The sequence below is a fragment of the Trachurus japonicus genome, chromosome 13 (genome assembly GCF_045865225.1).
Source record: "Trachurus japonicus isolate A0001 chromosome 13, Traja_1.0".
Taxonomy (NCBI): Eukaryota; Metazoa; Chordata; class Actinopteri; order Carangiformes; family Carangidae; genus Trachurus; species Trachurus japonicus.
In genome coordinates, this window is record NC_140919.1 from 4,110,391 (window position 1) to 4,126,824 (window position 16,434).

A 16,434-nucleotide genomic window follows, 5' to 3' on the forward strand; every position below is an offset into this window, starting at 1 on the left:
CTGAAATGTGTATTGTTAATGTGGGCGTATGTGTTAGTGGTTGGCTGGCAAACGGACGACGAGAGAGACCCAACGGTTGTCGTGTAGCAGGCCGTCGTCAGTGCTGTTTGTGCTAGGCCTACGGAAAAAATGCACAACGTTATGTATTACAATACTGCACATTCGTTGTGATGTTTTGACCTGTGAATGTATGAGTGTTTAATGTGAATTTGTGGGCTTTTTGTGTTATAGGGTCGAGCCACTGTAGTTAATTCTTTGCACTCTATTGTTGCTTATAGGGACATTTTTGTACACTCTGATAGCAGTCTGTAGATTTATTATTTTTATTTCTTCTGTGCTGAACCTTAAGAAGACACGTTTTGTACTCTTTGGTGCTAGTCTACATTGTTTACTTTTGTACTCTTTTGTAATAGGATAATTACTTAAGGTTTACGGACATTGTCCAGTGATTATAGCAGACTAGACAGAGTTACAGTAAGCGTCCCGTGTGGTGTCGCTGATTTTTGTTTCTACTAGTACTGTAGATACAGCTGAAGACTATCAGCCAGTTGAGTTTTAAACTTGCATCATTTGTTTTATTTGTACACCATATTCTTCTGTTCAGAATTAAAGACCCCAGAAGATATTTTTGTGTCCTGTGCTGGTTCAATTTAGCCAGGCTACACATTTTGGTACCAGGAGTGGGGTTCTGCAGAATTGGTGTTTCAGTAGATTTTTGTTTTTTTGAGCAAGCTGCATCAGAGTGTTAGAGTGCACAGAATTGACTATAGTGGCAACAATCCCCGGCGCCTGGTGTGAGAGAGACCTGCGACGGTGAGGCTTTCCTGGAGGTGCAGGCGTGGGCCGGGACCAGAGACCAGACCACGGGAAATCAGCCAACGACGGTGCTGCAGGCTCTTCGCAGAGGGGGACAACACAACCCAGCTGGGCCGGAGGCGACTGACATTTGTATCCAAACACTGAACTTACACTGAAAGCTACACACAGACCCTCCACAATGTCACACCAAGGCAGTGATAATGAACAAAATTCAGAGGAAGAAGAGAGGGACCCTGTTGCTGAACTTCAGGCCAAATTAGCTGAACTGAGTGATAAACATGACCAAGCTATGGCCAAAATAACTGCTCTGAATAGTGGGGCTAACCGATCATATGTGTATTTACCCCGCGAACGCCCCATCCAGCCTTTTAGTGGAGACCCTACCGTTGATGGCCGCTCCATTGATGAGTTTATTGATGAAGTGCAGCGGGCAGTAAAGGCCAGAGGCCTAGGCGAAGATGATCAGGTTCACTTCATTCTCTCGCTCCTCAGAGGTTCAGCACTGGAAGAGATCAGGTTACGCACAGATGGTGAAATAGAGGACCCTGATGAAATTTTCCATTTCCTCAGGGAGGCTTATAGAGAAAAGCGCAGTGTAGCCCAACTGTTACAGACCTTCTACAGTCGTCACCAGCAGGAGGGTGAAGATTTCTTTGAGTACTCACACACCCTGTCCCAGATCCTTCGTTCTGTCCTTAAGCAAAGCCCAGATGCCGTAGCTGATGTAAAAATGGCAGTCAGAGACCAATTTGTAGAGGGCGTCAAAGATTCCTCCCTCAGAAGGGAACTTCGCAAGATGATAAGGGAGAGGCCACAGTCCACACTTTTCGAGGTGCGTCAGGAAGCTATCTCTTGGTCTCTAGAAGACAGACCCACTAACACTAAAGTTGCAAAGAGCAAGAAGATACTATGCGATAGCGTGGGTGAGGGAGGTCAGGCTACAGGTAGTACACCAGAGAAGTCTTCTGCTACCCTAGATGATATCCTTAGAGTGGTTTCTGAACAAGGCAAGGCTATTGTGGAATTAGTCAATGCGATGAAGGAAGGAGCCACGGTCAGAGAAAAGTCATACAAAAGTGGAAGACCAAGACCAAAGTTCCAGTTCACAGAGGATGGGAAGCCAATCTGTTTGAAATGCAGGGGGGTGGGACACATTGCTAGGGAGTGCAGATCACGACCACAGGAGAGTCAGTCCACTTCCCAGGGTTCATCTGCTCAGGGAAACTAGCTTCCTCGGTTGCCAAGAGCCGGGCAATCCGAGGCGAGACTCAAGGCTCCCAGACCCTCACCCGTGAAAGATTTTTCGAGCGAGCCGTAGGTGTGTGTCCTGAAGTTGAAGTAGAGGTGGGTGGAGTTACGGCTAAGGCCCTGTTGGATACTGGGAGCCATCTCTGAGGCATTCTTCCGACAGCACTTACTAGGCGAGAATGAAGACGTAATTCCTACAGCTAAATGGCTCAACCGCAGCTAACTCACTGCCCATCCCTTACATAGGTTACATTGAGCTAGATGTGCAGGTTTTGGGATTAACTGTGCCGGAGTGCGGGTTTTTGGTAGTCAGGGACCCAGTGACAGAGCTGACAGGGTCAAACGAGCTAGTTTCAGATAGACATCAAGCAGGGAAGAAAGTTACAGAACAGCAAGACAAAGAGGAACACCACAGGCCCAAAGAGTCCCCCCCTGTGCTCATCGGCATGAATGTAATTAAAAGATGCAGGGAACTAGCTATTGCCAGTTTTGACTCAGCTCTCGGAGGAGAGCTCAACTCAGCTTGGAGAGAAGCTTTTCAGAGAGCGCAAGCATGTGACGTTTTGAAAGAAACATCTACAGCCAGGGTAGCAGGGAGCGAAACAGTGCATGTGCCAGCAGCTTCAGTGGCCACAGTGTATGTGTAACGGGTGTAGGTTGTAAATTAAGAATAAAGAATAAGGATAAAAACTGACTGAATGTAGTCTCTTCTGGGGAGCCACTGGCCACGAGCTATATTAGAAGCAGACTGAGAATATGATAAAAACACAATAAAAAGGAGTCCATGGAGTAGCCTATCTACGACGAGAGGGAGCAGGTGGTGGCAGAGCGCAGTCCAGTTACGATTCAACTCCAAGCTCGTATCCTCTCCCCTTCAGGTGCGTGGGTCCAGTCCCAGCGTCACCTCCAACTATCATGTAGTACAGAGAATAACCAGTCAACACTCTGGGTTAAAACCGGAGAAACCCCTTTAAAAATAATAAACTAAATCAACATGTAGCCGTAATTAAATAAATCAAAGTCAAACCAAAACAATGGGCTACATGGAATGTAAAGTCCAAAACAAACAATCATAAACAAAATCAAGGGGTTTCTCTGTCTTCCCGTCTGTATAACAAGTGATGAGGGGAGTGGAATAAAAGCGGTACTTAGCTCGGAGGAGGGGCAAAGCTCACTTATACCCCTCCACGTTTCCCGCGTTGCGTCTCCCCTGTATCCTGCAGCCGACCAGCGCTGTCTGTGGCTCGCTCCGCCGCTGCGTTCTCTGTCGTCCGGCCGTAGGCTGGATCCCGCTCTCTTTCCGTCGTCCTGCTCCGTGAGTCGCGTCGCGCTCTTTGTCTGCTCCTGTCCTGTCTCGTCTCTCTCGTGTTCTTCCCGTCGCTCCCCTTTCACCTGTCCAGACCCCGCCTCCTCTGTCCCTCCGCCAACCACACACCTGCAGTCTCCCGGACCTCTTCCGGGGCAGTCCTGACTGGCGCCAAAAGCCTGTGGAGACAGATTAACAAACAGCGCCCCCCACTGGTCCCACACATGGGCATAGTCACCCTGTGACATATGCAAAAGGACTCAAGAAGCTCTCCACTGATTCGACATTGATGCTCTTAGAGCCTACCAGCACTCCTTTACCTAATGGTCTCGTTGTCATGCCTACTCTGGTAGAGGCTGGCAAACATGTGTTTCCCGTCCAAGTGGTGAACTTCTCACAGGAAGATCTGTGGTTGCCACCCAGAATCAGACTTGGTGTGCTCAGCCCAGTTGAGTGTGCTGGGGAGGCAGCAGAGGTGCGCTTTAATCGCATCTCTGCTGACCATGAAGAAGTGTCAGTGGACAGGGAAGGGGTGGGGGCATCAGATGAGGAAGTGCAGTTCATGTTGCAGCGCTTAAAAATGGGCGGCTCACCAGAAGAGCAGGCTAAGTTAGCTGTACTTTTGGCTCAGTATGCAGATGTGTTCGCTTTCAAGGATGAGGATCTAGGCTACACAGATAAGGTCCGACATGAGATACACTTAGTTGATGATGTACCGGTCACTCAGCCTTACAGACGTATACCTCCAACACAGTACAAAGAGGTTAGAGATCACATAACTCAACTTCTAAAAAAAGGCGTCATCACAGAGAGCACTAGTGCCTATGCGTCTCCCATTGTACTTGTTAGAAAGGCAGACAACAGTTTGAGGCTCTGTGTAGATTATAGGCGACTAAATTCCAAGACCAGACGAGACGCATTTCCTTTACCTCGCATTGATGAGTGTTTCGATGCACTGCATGGTGCCAAGTTCTTCTCAACCATTGACCTTGCTAGTGGTTACCACCAGGTGGCGGTACAAGAGACAGACAGACACAAGACTGCCTTTACAACTCCTTTTGGGTTGTTTGAGTACATTAGACTTCCCTTCGGTGTTTGTAATGGACCAGCGACGTTCCAAAGACTCATGCAGGCAACCATGAGTGACTTAGTGTTTCAGATCATGCTTGTGTACTTGGATGATATTTTAGCGTACTCACCGACTTTTGAAGACCACCTGGGACGACTTCAGACTGTGTTACAGAGACTCAGGGAGACAGGGCTAAAGGTCAAAGTAGAAAAATGTCACTTCCTCCAGTCCAGTGTACGTTTTCTTGGTCATCAGATCTCAGCTGAGGGCGTTGGTACAGATCCAGACAAAGTAGCTGCGGTGAAACAGTGGCCAGTTCCCACCACAGTTAAAGGCCTGCGATCATTCTTAGGATTCTGCAGCTACTACAGGAGGTTTTTGCAGGGGTTCTCCCAGCTGGCAGGTCACAGAAAACAGCCCTGCTAGATCCAAAAACCTGTTGAGCAGTATATGGTCACCGGCATGTCAAGAGTCTTTTGAACAGCTGAAGGAGAGGCTTGTCAGTGCTCCTCTACTTGGTTACGCAGACTTCTCCATTCCCTTTATTGTAGAGACTGACGCCAGTAACTTAGGACTAGGGGCAATTCTCTATCAGTTACAGGAAGGGAAGAAACGTGTCATTGCATACGCCAGTAGGAGGTTGAGAGGTGCAGAGAGAAACGACAGAAACTACAGTAGCATGAAACTGGAGCTACTTGCTCTTAAATGGGCTGTGTCAGAAAAATTTAGGGGGTTTTTGTTAGGGTCCAAGTTCACTATAATAACAGACAACAACCCTCTGTGTCACCTAAACTCAGCAAAGCTAGGAGCTATTGAGCAGCGCTGGGTAGCCCAGCTGGCTCCATTTGACTTTGAAGTCCAGTACCGTCCAGGCCGATGTAACACAGCTGCAGACACACTCTCTAGGCAGCCATTAGCAGGGGAGCCTGAGCCAAACGGGGACGAGGAGTTTGATGGTTGCGTATCCATCTGCAATGTGGTCAGAAAAGGGACAGCTTTAGAGCCAGACTTAGTCAGTGCAGGTGTCAAGTGTTGTCAGGTCAGGCAGGCTCGTGTCACAGCACTTGAGCAAGATGCTGATGATGTCGTTTCTCAGGGAAACACTCCAACTCTGCCAGGTTATTCTAAAGATGAGTTACGGCAGTTTCAGGACAACGACCCCACACTTAAGTCTTTCCGACACTTTTGGGACCAGAAGAAAAAACCCACCTCTCAGCAGAGAAGAGGTTTGTCCAAACTGGTCATCTCTCTACTCAGACAGTGGCCCAGAGTTAGGGAGATTGATGGATTGCTGTACCGAGTCATTGATGATGGACATGTCGCTGAATGCAAGCAGCTCATTTTGCCAACTTGTTTAAAAGAGGCTGTCCTTCAGAGTGTGCATGATCACATGGGGCATCAGGGGATAGAGTGCACACAGAACCTATTAAGACAGAGGTGTTTTTGGGTGGGGATGTATGAAGATGTGGAACAGTGGGTTAAACAGTGTCAGAGATGTGTACTTACCAAGTTGCCACAGCCCAAGATACGTGCTCCTATGAAACCCTTTCTAGCCACCAGGCCTCTTGAAGTTGTGGCAGTCGACTTTACTTTGTTAGAACCCGCTTCTGATGGTCGAGAAAATGTGTTGGTAGTTACAGACGTGTTCACCAAATTCACACAGGCATTCCCAACACGAGACCAGAAAGCGGATACAACTGCCAAGGTCCTCCTGCGGGAATGGTTTATGAAGTATGGTGTGCCTGAAAGGTTACATGCGGATCAGGGCAGAAACTTTGAAAGTGAGGTCATTCAGGAACTGTGCAAGTTATATGGGGTTAAGAAGACGCGTACTACACCACATCACCCCCAGGGTAATGCTCAATGTGAGCGTTTCAACCGAACACTTCATGACCTCTTACGCACTCTCCCGCCAGAGAAGAAACGCAGATGGTTTTTACCAGAGCTGGTCTATGCATATAATGTGACTCCCCATGCCACAACAGGTCACTCACCATACTACCTCATGTTTGGGGTGCATCCACACCTTCCTGTAGATGCTTTGTTGGGTCAGGAACAAGTACTGGATAAGAAACATGACTGGTTAGTGGTCCATCAGGAGCGCTTAAATGAGGCACACAGCAGAGCAAGACAGTATGCTGAACAAAAAGCAGCAGAGAGACTTGAACTGGAGAAGGACAGAGTGTACTGTCCCCCTGTGAATGTGGGTCAGCTCGTCTATCTGCGGCACTGGCCTCAGGGTAGAAACAAAATCCAAGATGCCTGGAGCCCTATTTTTTACAGGGTGGTGGAGATTCAGGGCAGTACACACACGGTGGAGCCAGTAGAGGGTGGGCCAGTTAAAAGGGTTCACAGAGCCAACCTCAGACCATGCGTCGGTCCAGTTCCTCCACCCAGGGCAAGGAAAAGTGGTGTCTCGACCACTGTAACAACAATCCCCATTGACGTGAGAGAAGAGGACTCAGATCCAGACCCTGAGTATGTGGTACTGGAGGAAACCATGTACTCAAATTTGGACCAAAGACAGGAAATGGACAGTGAGGTTTCAGAACCTGTGGACAATGTTGAGACTATTCTTGCTGCACCGTCTGTCATTGAACAGGTGATGGAGCCTGAACAGACTGTTCCTGTTCCCCGCAGCAGATCTGCAAAGGACAGTGGGGTGGCTGCACCCATTCCAGCGCCTCGCTGGACCCAGAGAGCAAATGCTGGGTTGCATTCAAATCCGCATCACGTTTCTATGTCAACATGTAATACTATTACTTTGAGTCCTGATGTACTGTCTCAGTTGTTAAAGCAGAAGTAAGTGATATATTTGTGTTAATATAAGTCTTAAATAGTTGTATCTTCCGACAGCAATCACTTCTATAGAGTGTTTGGTCTGAAACACGGGTCTGTCAGTCACTCTGCTCTGCTCTGAGCCCAGGAGAAAACATTTATCGTATCCTACAGTTTTTATCCAATGAGGAGAGAGAACGGCATGCAGGGCTGTGTGTGCAGCCAAGGGACGCCGTGAATGTGGCAACGTAGCGACGAGGACTGTTATGGTGCCTTCAAGGAAACTCGTGTTTTTCCAACCTGTGAAGTGGTACCAGTTCGATCTGGTACGAGTTCACGGGTCAGAAGTTACGAGTGGCCGTTATAGTGACTTTCACCGGTAAAACAGGTCGGAGAAACACGAGTGGGTTGCCTGAAACGCTACAAAGTCGTAAGTTGTGACTTGAAGCTGTAATTTACGATTTCAAAAGCCTGCCTGGAACGCAGCATTAGCCAAAACGACCGGACCGCTTACTTCTGCTTTAACCAGTATGGGTGCTGTGTTCTTTAGAGAAGCTGTAAATGAAGTTAAGTGTGTTAATTAAGTCACCGAGGACGTTGCCTTTATAGCAGGGGAGAATGTAGCCGGGTGGGAAAATGTAGGGCAACTGCTTACTAACGCCACCAGAGGGCGCTTTCTCGGTTTGGTGAACTGGTTGTAGAGCAGGTAAAGAGATACCGGAAGTCGCCATCTTGCCTGCAGTGGTGCGACCACACTACGGTTTTCGGAGGTTAATGAGGGTAAATATGATATAAATATGTCTGTTTACATGAAGTATCTCAGGGATATGTTGAAGAGTAATGCATGTTTACAGGCTGAAATGTGTATTGTTAATGTGGGCGTATGTGTTAGTGGTTGGCTGGCAAACGGACGACGAGAGAGACCCAACAGTTGTCGTGTAGCAGGCCGTCGTCAGTGCTGTTTGTGCTAGGCCTACGGAAAAAATGCACAACGTTATGTATTACAATACTGCACATTCGTTGTGATGTTTTGACCTGTGAATGTATGAGTGTTTAATGTGAATTTGTGGGCTCTTTGTGTTATAGGGTCGAGCCACTGTAGTTAATTCTTTGCACTCTATTGTTGCTTATAGGGACATTTTTGTACACTCTGATAGCAGTCTGTAGATTTATTATTTTTATTTCTTCTGTGCTGAACCTTAAGAAGACACGTTTTGTACTCTTTGGTGCTAGTCTACATTGTTTACTTTTGTACTCTTTTGTAATAGGATAATTACTTAAGGTTTACGGACATTGTCCAGTGATTATAGCAGACTAGACAGAGTTACAGTAAGCGTCCCGTGTGCCAGGCACAGTGTGGTGTCGCTGATTTTTGTTTCTACTAGTACTGTAGATCAGCCAGTTGAGTTTTAAACTTGCATCATTTGTTTTATTTGTACACCATATTCTTCTGTTCAGAATTAAAGACCCCAGAAGATATTTTTGTGTCCTGTGCTGGTTCAATTTAGCCAGGCTACAGAAAAAACAACCTAAAAGTTGAATGAAGTGAGTTTTCACTTGTATCTGATCAGTGCGAGCACCAAGTATCTACAAGTATCTACATTTATACGTCACCACATTCACGCACATCCCTTGGCTGCACACACAGCCAGGGTTTGAAATTAACTTTTTGACCTACTAGCCAAGTGGCTAGTAGGTCAAAAAAGTTACTCGCCAGACAGATTTTTTACTAGCCAAAACCAACAAGTTGCTTCACTATTGTATTTCGACGTCAAGTTATATAGCAGTCATAGTAGTACCATATAACAGTCATCCTGTTCTTCTCAATCAATTGTACTCTGTAGACGATGACCTTTCAACTTTTCTGGAATAACAGTAGTTTATGTGTGGCAGCCTGCCACAGGCTCTCACAGAAAAAAAAAAAAATATATATATATATTTTTTGATGACTTTCTTTAATGGAAGCAATTTCACAGGTAGCAACATGACAGTACAACGTGACAGAGAAGACTTCCATTCTTCCGTTTTTTCCTCAGTTTTTTATCCCTCCCACAATCCCACCCCACTCAAAGAAGAACAGTATAATAATAATTTTTAAACAGCGCTTCACCAACTCTCATCTCTGCCAGTCAGTCCACCTGCCGTCTGTCTCGCACGCACGCACGCACACACACACACACGCGCGCGCACGCACATACACACGCGCGCACGCACATACACACACACACACACGGGTGCATGGACAGTTGGCACTTTGCCACTCGTAAATGCGCTATATCGCGCTGATTGTACAGTGTTCAAATACCACCCCCCACCCCCCCGTCCGTCCGTCGGATAGTCCGACCACCGACTCCGGCGTGCTAACAGCTAACAGCTAACAGCTGCTACAGCAGCTGACTGAACCTCTGGAGCCGCGGCTCGGCTCACATTAACTGGGCTCGGTGCGTTCCTCTCGGTCAGCTGTGAAGCAGCAGCGGTCTGATAAGCATGATGTCCGTCACGTGTCCCGTTATGCGCGACTAAGTTGTGACGTTGTCAGGTGACTATAAGCTTATAATACACTGGGGGAAACCCTGGAAACAGATTGGGAGTCTCTTTTTTTCTAGCTCGCCAAGTGGCGAGACAGCTAAAAATCTGTCTCGCCACGGAGGAATCTGGGTCGCAAATGGCGAGTGGCGACCGCTAATTTCAAGCCCTGCACACAGCCCTTCATGCAGTTCTCTCTCCTCATTGGATAAAGCTTGTAGGATACAAGGAAGCATACAAGAAGTTTTCTCCTCGGCTTACAGCAGAGCAGAGTGACTGACAGACCCGTGTTTCGGACCAAACACTCTATGTAAGTGATTGCTGTCGGAAGATATAACTATTTAAGACTTAGATTAACACAAATATTCTGCTTACTTCTGCTTTAAGGGGCCTCCTAGGGCCTTTTGGTCTAGTGGGGGCCCTGGCTTTCACACCTTACATGAACTGATATCCCCCTAGTTCTGTTGTTTTCCCATTTGGGGTGTCCTGCAGGAGTTGAGCCCCTGGTGGGTTCCCATGGGAAAACCACAGTTGCATGTAAGAAAGAGTAACTCATAAAGAGGGTGAAACTTATATTACAACTCACAAATGGTTAATACACAAGAAGGCCTGATATCTTGGTGGAAAAGGTAGGCAAGGCAAGGCAATTTTATTTGTATAGCCCGTTTGTATAAAAATTTTGTCTCAAAGGGCTTTACATCCCATCATAACAACATCCTCTGTCCTTAGACCCTCACATCCACTGAGGAAAAACTCCAGGAAAACCCAGTGATGTAGGGTGTGGGGACATCTCAAATGGTTGAAACACAACAGCATTGAAATTGACATTACAATTCTACCTTTTGATTATTCATTAATCATACACACAAAAAGTCACAACTTAATCATTATTACAATTAATTAAGAACATTTGGTCAAAAATAAAATAGCTTATCATGTCTTTCTCAATCACCAGCCTCTCTCCCCTGATCCCACCCTCTCCTGCCTGTCTGTTCGCTTTAGACAGATAGGAAAACCCTGACATGTAGATATGTAATATATTTGATTCCTGATCGGGATGTAACGTCCGATTCCGATCGAGTCTGAAACCACGTGATCGACCCCGATTTCCGATCACGTGATCGGATCGGGACATCCCTATTAAAATGGATTTCAGATACGGGATCAGACTGACAAAACAAGTGATTACCAAAACAAGTACAAATTCAAAATGTTAGACAGCTTACTGACACTTGACCTTCTGTCAACCCTCCAAATGAATTTGTGGTGTCCGAGTTTTGTAATCGATTGTAATATTGTCACATGTCATAATGAATAAACATGTAATATTCAGTTCCAGTGATGACAGTGAAGTTTTCTTGATGTGGCCAGAAGCTAGTTGTTTGCATCACGATTATGTACTGTACAATCTTAAACTTTATTGCAGTCATTGCTTGTGAAAGCAGGGACATGCCTTCTGCAGTAGAGTTCCTAAGATCTTCAATTGTCTATGTGGCTTGCAGGTGCGATGGAGAGGGTCCTGTGTGTCTGGATGGTCTTTGCTGAGTTCACAAAGTTCCTTTTTTGTGTTGTTCTGGTTGAAGACTGGCTCCTCTGTTCGCTCAGCAACCTTTCTGCAGTGATTGCCATGCACTGACGTTGTTCTTCCAGCAATTTTTATAGCTGGAAATCATGGAGTGGTGTGGAAGCTGGTGGTGGAATGGCTGATTTCACCCGCTGCATCTTTTCACCTGCTGCACATATCCAATGTTCCCCCTTTTGACACATGGTCTACCAATGTGCCATATTAGCAAAGTGAGAGCAGAATAGTAAGAGGAGAGTGAACTTGGGGAAAGAGTTTAATGATTGGTGACAAAAGCAAATCCAACTTTGCTGCAACCAGTTTGTGGGTCTGGTGAAACAGAACTAAATAATGGTGTTTCTTGTAGAGTCAGTACTGGGGTGTAAATCTGTTGGATGGTTGAACACAGTTTCTAGTCTCTATTATCTGGTGGGAGAAAGAGAGTGGCAGGGTTTAAAACATTGCACATGTTAGCAGTGATGACAAGTAATGAAGTACAAATACTTCGTTACTGTACTTAAGTGGAATTGTCAGGTACTTTGTACTTTTAGAAGTATTTATTTTTCTGACAACTTTTTACTTTTACTCAGTAAATTTTTAACGCAAATATCGGTATTTTCTACTCTTTGCATTTCCCTAAAGGCTCATTATTTTTTTTTATATACATATCAGGGTTACCACAACAAAATAAATTTACAACAAAATAAAATCACAGCTTGAGTTGAGCTGAGTCTTCATAGTTCCTCCTCGGTGGGGTTGGGGTCGTCATATCACCCCGCCGGCTTGTCTCGCTCCCTTTTTTCTCTCCTCTCATCAGCTCCAAACTCACTCACACAGCAGTCAGTGAACTTAGGTGAGTCTCAGTACAGATCAGTGGGCAGTGCTGCCGCTGAGTTTTTAAAATTAGCGGGTTTGATTCTCAGGTTGAACATCGCGCTTGAGTGCCGGTGGAAAAACAAAAAAAAACGAATAGAGACGCCGAGTCGCGCTAGTGGAAAAGGACCATACATAATAACCCCCCTGAAGTGTCTTAATCCACTGAGCTGGGTGGGGTGGTGTGTGTGTGTGTGTGTGTGTGTGTGGGGGGGTACTTAAAGAAATCCTACAGGAAACACTGCATACAGTATTTTTTTTGATGTAGTGTAGAGAGATGGAGAGGGGAGTTGAGGGGTCTATTATGTGTTGTGTAAGTGTAAACAGTGAGTTACTTTTTATCTAGGAGCACACGTCTCAATTGTGAAGATTGTTTTTCAATTAAGCTTCACTGACTGCAGTGTGCAGATTTGTTTCATTTTTATTTTATTTGGCAGGGACACAGTATTTTTTCATATGTAGCGTAGTTATTTTCGTATGTAGACCCTGGGTGTGCCATTCACAATAACACACCACCTGTGCAGTGAGAAACAATTGTTGCCTGATGTGCGATTAAAAAAAATCGGGACTACGAGCATGATTTGTGACACCACAGTTTAGAAGCCAATGGTCCAAAATTGAATGTTAATAAGTGTGACGTGTAAACCTGAAGTGTACAATACAAATGCCGACGATTGACTATGGTGAAGTACACTAGGATACATCTTGTGTCCGGCAGGTAAACTTAAGTGAACAATGTTTGTTCAAACAATAACACTGATAAAATTGATTCAAGAAAAATGATCATGTGGTTATTATCTTTGCAGTGAATCGTGCAATAGAAATACTTTTTACTTTTAATAATATTTTTGAGTAAATTTTAGAGCCTATACTTTTTACTTTTACTTGAGTAGATATTTGGATCAGTGCTTTCACTTTTACCAACGTCGTTTTTTACACAGGTACTTTTACTTCTACTCAAGTAAAGAATCTGGGTACTTTTGCCATCTCTGGCTGGATCTCAGCTCACTGTTTATTCATGGAGTCAGAGTTCACCTGGCCATACAGGTGTAATACCAGGAGTTACCCAGCAGGTGGTGCCACTCTACACTCATTATCATTTATTGTTCAGTTTAAAGTTCATGTTGACAGAGGGAGGCTCTGTCAACATGAACTTTAAACTGAACAGTAAATGATTGTAACTGCAGAGCAGAGGGAGGAGGTAAAGGTAAAGGTGTTCAGACGCCATTTTAGAGTGAACGGAGCAGAAGGAGAGAAACTGAAGTCTGAGACGAGTGAGTGTCAACACAACATTGTTATTATTGTTGTTGTTGTGTCAGAGTGTGAGAGTCAGTTTGTCTGTGTGGACTGTGGAGGGAAGAAGAGTCAGACGTAGTCCGTACACAGACCCGGCTGCAGAAACAAATTAAAGGGGGGGATTTTTTCAGGGGGGCGCACTTTTTCAAACTATTTACTGTCTAATGTAGTGTAGTTTAGTTTATTATTATGAATCCCCATAAATATGGATTATTATGGATCCCCCCTTTAACACATTTGAGGCATTCTGGTTGTACTCTGAGGAAAAATAAAGGAAATGACAATATATATATATATATATTTTTTTTAAAGCAGATTTACCTACTGACTGAGGTTCCTATCATTGTAATTGCAAGAATGTTTAAAGTGTATGAAACTGAACTCAGAACTGGTCTAGTGTGGAGCTGTGGCTGAGAGCAAAAACAAAACTCATTTTTTAAGTCTTTTGGCCTGGACCAGCCGGTGACAAGCTCTGCCACCCTTGCCGCCCGGACTGTCCGTACATACGTCAGCACATTCTCAGATTCACCTCCACACAACTTCTTCAACCTCAGAACAAACATCAAAGGTCAAAGGTCACGGTGACTGGATAAACATGGATTTAATGTCAAAGTACTATGAGTGGTGGAGGTCAACAACTGGATCGAACAAGGAAGTGATCATAGTTTGTCCTCTGTGTATTTGGGTGTGTCTTGATTCTCTCTCTCTCTCTCTGTGTGTGTGTGTGTGTGTGTGTGTGTGTGTGCGCGTGTGCGCGCGCGCGCGTGTGTGTGTGTGTGTGTGTGTGTGTGTGTGTGTGTGTGTTACTGGTTTCCCTCTCAGACTGACTGAAGTCCTGAAGATGAGTGTTAATGTGGAGGAACAGGAGGACAGATCAAAGTCTCCAGGATCCATCTGTCTCTCCATGAAGAGTGACTGGTCCATGGGAAAACCTCCAGACTTCAGTTCAGGACCTGGACCTTCAGAGTCACAGTAAGAGACCTGATAAAAAAAACCTGAACCTGAGTGTGTGTGTGTGTGTGTTCAGAGCCGGTTCAGACCTCTAAGGGGACCTAACTGAACCCCAAAAGTTTTCAGCAGTTGCACCTGACACCCAGTGCTTCCACTCATCCCCCCTTTAAACATATTGCACTGTTGGTCTAACTAAGAATAAATTCAGAACAAATCAAATCAAACTAAATGTGTAAACAAACAATCATACAGTCTTAAATGTTGGGCATGTAAACATGTTAATGTTTGAAATAACTAACGATTAAAGAAAACTAAAATATAGATAGAGCTACTCTTAATTCAGCTCCATCAAATTGGCTGCACTTTATACTTTCATATACTTCAAATGTAGGTAATTGTGTATATGATTATTTATTATATAATAATTTTTTAAACCCTTTTTGTGTGTTATTTAATTCACTAAGATATCTGCATCTATATTTGCCTGTAGGCTATCCAAGCAAACAACATTCAATCTTAATATTTATTTATTAATTAACTTAATATTTATCAATTTCTTAGTCAATATTTATCCATTACTTTCCATTTTGTATAAGTGCAGTTGTAACTACCACAACATCACCGCCCTGTTAACGTAGGTCAAAGACGGACAAGTCCCTCCCACTCTCCCACCCGGAGAGGAGAGTTACCTGACTGCTGTTCCTGCAGGTCATTGTCAGCTGTTTCTTCCCCCTTAATTCCCCGAGGAATGGCGTGCTAACGCTGTCTTGCTGGCTGATGTGCTGGGAATCCGGTACACATCCGGACGGGCGGGTCACGTCGTCAGGTTTTTTTTTTTTTTGCCACGGGGCCTCTATAGTCTACGCATCGTGCATAGTGTGCGTATTGGGTGAACTGGTACTGTGTGTGTTTGTGTGTGTTCTTGTACTTCCAACGTTGTGAGGACCGTCAAGAGTTTTTCACCAACAGAGTGAGAACATTTTAGGGAAGTGAGGACATTTTGGCCGGTCCTCACTTTTTCCAAGGGCTGTTTGGTTAAAGTTAGGGTAAGGGACTACAGTATGTCAATGAGTGTCCTCACAAAGACAGCATTGCAAGCATGTGTGTGTGACGTTACCTGACAGGAAATTACTTCCTGGTTTGTGTGTCCTCTGATCAGTGATCAATATGATGTGAATAAAAATATGTTTGTGTTTGCAGAGGTCAGAATCACAGACTGAGAGCAGAGTCTCCAGGATCCATCTGTCTGTCCATGAAGAGTGACTGGTCCAAAGAGCTTCCTCCAGAATTCAGTCCTGAACCTGAACCTGGACCTGGACCTTCAGAGTCACAGTAAGAGACGATTTCTACTGTAAACTGATCTGAAGATGATTCAGTCATTAGACTCATGTGAAGGAAACAGAGAGAAACCAGGAACCAGATCCATCAGACTCTGAAGGTTCACAACAAACCTCAGAGACAGAAACATGCACACACACTCTGTCCATCAGTCTGATGAAGCACAGCGTCCTCATGTTCCTGTGGCGGTGATCCGACCCGCGCAGGGAAGTTCCATAGTGCAGTTTCAGCCGACGCGACCCGGCTCAGGCTGCAGCGGCAGCACCATTCATCCTGTTAACCATTTTTCTACCATTGCAATGAGTCTGGAAACATTATTTTAAGGCCGAAAAACTCCGCAATGTTGCTTTAAAGAGCTGATAGGACTCAGTCCAGAACCAACATCAAACACATGATCAGTGTCTGAAAGAGGAAAACACCAGCAACAGCTTCTCAATCATTTCACACATTTGGAGTAAAAACCAGACCAGACGACGCAGAACTGAAGAGACTCAAACTAACTGGGGTTTGTTGTAGAGTCCAGATTTAAGGTCAACAGATAAACAGAGACAGAAACCAGACCAGTTCAGGCCTGGTCTTCATTCAGCTCATCTCTCTACACTCGTCTTCCTCTACAGTACTTTCTCTCTCTCTGCTCCCTGAAGCCCCGCCCCCTTGGGGTGGTTAACC

The 16,434-nt window shown here is 45.2% G+C and overlaps 2 protein-coding genes across 2 annotated transcripts in view; both read left to right on the forward strand.

Moving 5' to 3' along the window:
- Nucleotides 1–13,402: 13,402 nt before the first annotated feature.
- LOC146975289 (protein NLRC3-like) overlaps nucleotides 13,403–16,434 on the forward strand; it is a 36,574-nt gene continuing 33,542 nt past the window's right edge. Inside the window, exons 1-3 of the mRNA XM_085794735.1 lie at nucleotides 13,403–13,454; nucleotides 14,299–14,448; nucleotides 15,628–15,759. Coding sequence (XP_085650861.1) covers nucleotides 14,318–14,448; nucleotides 15,628–15,759 — 263 coding nt within the window. The 5' untranslated portion in view covers nucleotides 13,403–13,454; nucleotides 14,299–14,317. The remainder of the gene's footprint in view (nucleotides 13,455–14,298; nucleotides 14,449–15,627; nucleotides 15,760–16,434) is intronic.
- Nucleotides 15,681–16,434, forward strand: part of LOC146975290 (protein NLRC3-like) — a 79,712-nt gene continuing 78,958 nt past the window's right edge. The window contains exon 1 of the mRNA XM_085794591.1: nucleotides 15,681–15,865. The gene's annotated coding sequence lies outside the window, so the exon portion shown is untranslated. The remainder of the gene's footprint in view (nucleotides 15,866–16,434) is intronic.